The 2,214-nt window shown below is 38.3% G+C and overlaps 1 protein-coding gene across 1 annotated transcript; it reads right to left on the bottom strand.

Annotated features, from left to right (window-relative positions):
- Positions 1–746: 746 nt before the first annotated feature.
- On the bottom strand, positions 747–1,916 carry LOC141679680 (uncharacterized). The gene has a single exon (XM_074486114.1). It carries the CDS (start codon positions 1,914–1,916, stop codon positions 747–749), a length of 1,170 nt encoding a protein of 389 aa, XP_074342215.1.
- Between the last annotated feature and the right edge of the window lie 298 nt (positions 1,917–2,214).

The raw sequence follows: 2,214 nt of genomic DNA, 5'->3' as shown, positions 1-2,214 counted from the left end.
TTTAAGTCCTCAACAAGCAACTCATGTTCAATGAATAGTCTATCCTCATCAAAGGGATCAGAAGATGCTTTCTTGTACAAAGGTTCCTTAACATTTTTCAGAACGTGTGGTATATCAGGTGGATTATTTACTTTTTCAACTTTTTCATTTTCCACCACATGTTTCTTACTTGACTTTCTAAGCTCATCATAATCTAGCCCAATTCCAAGTTTACCACTTACAACTTGGCTAGATATGAGTTCCTTCGCAAGATTAGCAGAATAGGCATAAGCTTGTAACTTAGCTTCTAATTCATTTATCTTCTCATCTCTCTGAGCAATGGTCTCAACATGATTATTAGCCTTAAGTTCTAGATAGTGATGTTTTTGCCTAATGTCTTCAACATTAACTTTCTCAAGAACTAACTTATCAAGTTCTTCCTGTATTTTCTTTACCTTTTCTTTCAAGTCACCTACAGTACCATTAGCATTTTTCAAGGAGACTATACAGTGATAATAGCTCAGATTTATGGAATTATATCTATCAATGCATGCTTTCTCAGTGCATTCAACTTTTATACTATCAAATGAAGATGTAGCAGGTATAGTGATAGACTTTCTAAAAGCAAGGCATTGTTCATTCTCACAAAGGTTTTCAGTATGAAATGGAGGTGAGTAGGAGCAAAGGATTACCTGTCTTGAAGAGTGTGGAGTATCAGCCATGAGTGCCATATTTCCAAACTGCTCTGCCTTATCATCAGTATCATCCTAGCTTCTACCCTCAGCTATGTAAGACTTCACTGGATACTTCTTCGAACCTCCAGAATCTTTCCTTTGATAAGCCTTTCCTTTATCTCTTGCATGTTGACTCCTTCTACATTCAGTGGCAAAGTGTCCCATTTCTCCACAGTTGAAACACTTGACATTCTTTCTATCCACCATCCCTGTCTTGTAGCCTGAGTCTGAATATGATGGAGATTTCTGACCCCTGTTGCTGCTACCAGATCCCCTGAAGGCTTGTTTCCTCCTGAATCTCAGGTTTCCAAACATAGCTTCCATGTTGGCCATGGTGGGATCCTTCATATCTTGCAACTCTTCCATTGTATAATAATCCCTTGGGTCTCCAGAGAGATTTCCATCATCAACTTCAGCATCACAAAGCACTTGATCATTTGTCTTTGGCTTTTCAGTAGTTATGTCCAAGTCCATGTGTTTACTAGCTACAAGAGCAGTTGTCTTCAATAACTCAGCATTCTTCACGTCCACTGCACCACTTCCATATATAATCTTTTTCTGTTCCAATTCCATTTCATGAGTCTTCATCTTCCCATATAACTTGTCCAGAGACATAGTCTTGAAGTCCAAGCGCTCACGAACTGAATCTCCTTTACTTATGAGATGAGTGGGCAATGTCAACATAAACTTCCTGTTTATCTCTTTCTGTTCATATCTCTTCCCATAGATGCTCAGTTCATTTATCAACTTGTTCAATCTTTCAAAGACCGAAGTTATATTTTTGCCTGGGAGAGATTTGATTTCCTCGTACTGGGTAGTCAGAATATCAAGTCTGTTTTCTCTGACGTCTTCCGTTCCTTCCATTAACAACTCTATGGTTTGCCACATATGCTTAGCATTTTCATACATAACAATTTGACGGCTCATGTCATCAACCATGGATTCCATCAACAAGTGCTGCACCTTGGCATCTAGACTATCCAATTCAATATCCTTCTCAGTGTAGTTATCTGGATTCTTAGGAATTCTCTTCTCAGCATCATTTGGATCCTCTATCTCAAATACAAATGGTCCTTTCTCGATGACCTTAATGTATCTGTGATCTCCATCTCTGAGATAAAGAAGCATCCTCTTCTTCCATAGATGGTAGTTTGCCTTATCGAATTTCGGAACCTTAAGACCGCCAATCTTTTGAGAACTCATTTTTACAGATCTGTCACACAATGAGTCACACAACACAACTAATCAACAGAAACCCAATCTACACAACCAGAAGCTATCCCAGTCTCCGTTCAACCAAAATCCAACACAAAACTTGCTAACCTAAAGGATCTGATCCATATATCGATCAACAAGCTCTGATACCAATTGCTAGGTCCACTAGGTTAGTACAGAGGGGGGGTGAATGTATTATCGTTCATTTTTCAAATAAATTCGCAGCGAATAAAGATACTATGAAAAATAAACACAAATACAAGAGCTTTAGGGGATTGATCTTATA

Source organism: Apium graveolens, chromosome 8 (genome assembly GCF_009905375.1).
Source record: "Apium graveolens cultivar Ventura chromosome 8, ASM990537v1, whole genome shotgun sequence".
NCBI lineage: Eukaryota > Viridiplantae > Streptophyta > Magnoliopsida > Apiales > Apiaceae > Apium > Apium graveolens.
This window is presented reverse-complemented; position numbering and strand designations above follow the sequence as displayed.